Source organism: Arachis duranensis, chromosome 8, assembly GCF_000817695.3.
Source record: "Arachis duranensis cultivar V14167 chromosome 8, aradu.V14167.gnm2.J7QH, whole genome shotgun sequence".
NCBI classification, from domain to species: Eukaryota; Viridiplantae; Streptophyta; class Magnoliopsida; order Fabales; family Fabaceae; genus Arachis; species Arachis duranensis.
Window position 1 is genome coordinate 26,968,975 of NC_029779.3, and position 1,780 is coordinate 26,970,754.

Here is a 1,780-nt window from a genome sequence, read left to right on the forward strand (position 1 = left end):
ATGCTTCATCTGGAGCAAAAATGGAGAAGCCAACTACCTACACAGAGTGGAGGTTTAAAGAGAACTAAGGTTAGTACAACTGGAGCATACTCATCCTCATCAAACCCAGATACACCGTTGGCAGACGAATCCGGTGTGGACTCTCCTGTTCGCCCACAAGTATCAAAGAATTGCAAGCGAAAAGGTAAGGAAAAAGCACAAATGTCTGAAGATCTTAGCAAAAAAATTATCGGTTGTTAAAAAACTATCTCTCATGAAAGATATTAAGAATGTTAGGGAAAAGGAACTAATGGATAGGAAAAAAAAGAGAAGAGGAGAGGGCGTATAGAGCAAAGATTATGGTAATGAAGGAGAAGGAATTACAAATTCAAGCGGCAATAAAAGAACAAGAATTACAAACTCAAGCAGCAATGAAAGAATAAGAATTACAAACTCATATGTATATTAAAGAAATGGAGATAAATGCAAAAGAAAGGGAAATCAAAAGGATGGCTAAGGAAAGGGAAAGGAAAATGGATATACAAATACTTAATGCTGACACGTCTACAATGAGTGAAAAATGACGAGCTCTCCCTGCGATTGCATGTGAGAAAATAATCGTGAAGTGGTTTACTTAATAGTTCCTTGTATTCGTAGAGTTACGTAGTATATATGTTCTTAGTTTTATTGTGTATTACTAGTATGTGATGTAGTCTGTTTTATTCATTTCTGATGTAACTTTTCAAATTAGTCAATATTATTGTGCCGTTATTGTTCATGAAAGTGATCGTTAAGTAGCCGTTTACAAAATTATCCGTTAAGTAGCCATTGTAAAACTAGCCGTTGAGAAGTAGGTACTTGTTGCAGACACACTTATAAATATCAACTATCAATGACTTTGCAACTCCATTTCAACTCTTGTTTGTAACCTCGAAAGAGTACTACAAATTATATAGAGCAAAGATTATGGCTAAAAATTTTGATGATATGTTTAAATGAGGCTTTGTATGGCAAAAGAAGACGCCAAGATAACACACTCATAGATAATTGGATCGATGAATGTTTATTTGAAGATTTAGAAGAAGAAGATATCGATAGAAACTCTGTCCCAACTCCTCGTAGATAGATCAACAGAGATCGAGAAGCAGGACATGATCGTCTTTTTCAAGATTACTTTGCAGATGAACCGGTGTATAATGCTGATATTTTCTGACGGAGATTCGAATGAGAAGACATGTGTTCCTTCGGATAGTTGACGCTCTCTCAAACGTTTATCTGTATTTCCAACAGAGGGTTGATGCAACTGGAAGGAGAGGCTTGTCACCACTCCAAAAATGCACCGCTGCGATACGAATGTTAGCATATGGCGTAGCAACTGATGTTGTTGATGATTATGTGTGTATAGACGAGAGCACTACAATTGAATGCTTGGAAAAATTTGTTGAAGGTGTCATTTCGGTGTTCGAGGATGAATACTTGCGAAGACCAAATCCGAATGATGTACGACGCCTGCTACAAATGACGGAGGATCGTGGCTTTCCTAGCATGTTGGGTAGCATTAACTGCATGCATTGGCAATGAAAAAATTATCCAAAGACGTGGAAAGGTATGTACATGAGTGGTTATCGTGGGGTTGCAACCATAGTACTTGAGGTTGTAGCATCTTCAAACCTTTCGGTGTCATTTCGGTGTTCGAGGATGAATACTTGCGAAAACCAAATTCGAATGATGTACGACGCCTGCTACAAATGGCGGAGGATCGTGGCTTTCCTAGTATGTTGGGTAGCATTGACTGTATGCA

The 1,780-nt window shown here is 38.0% G+C and overlaps 1 protein-coding gene across 1 annotated transcript; it reads left to right on the plus strand.

The window, feature by feature from the left end:
- Positions 1–1,560, plus strand: LOC107461685 (uncharacterized). Its single transcript, XM_016080230.1, has 2 exons — positions 1–159; positions 1,270–1,560. Exons 1-2 carry the CDS (start codon positions 1–3, stop codon positions 1,558–1,560), a joined length of 450 nt encoding a protein of 149 aa, XP_015935716.1.
- Positions 1,561–1,780: the final 220 nt, after the last annotated feature.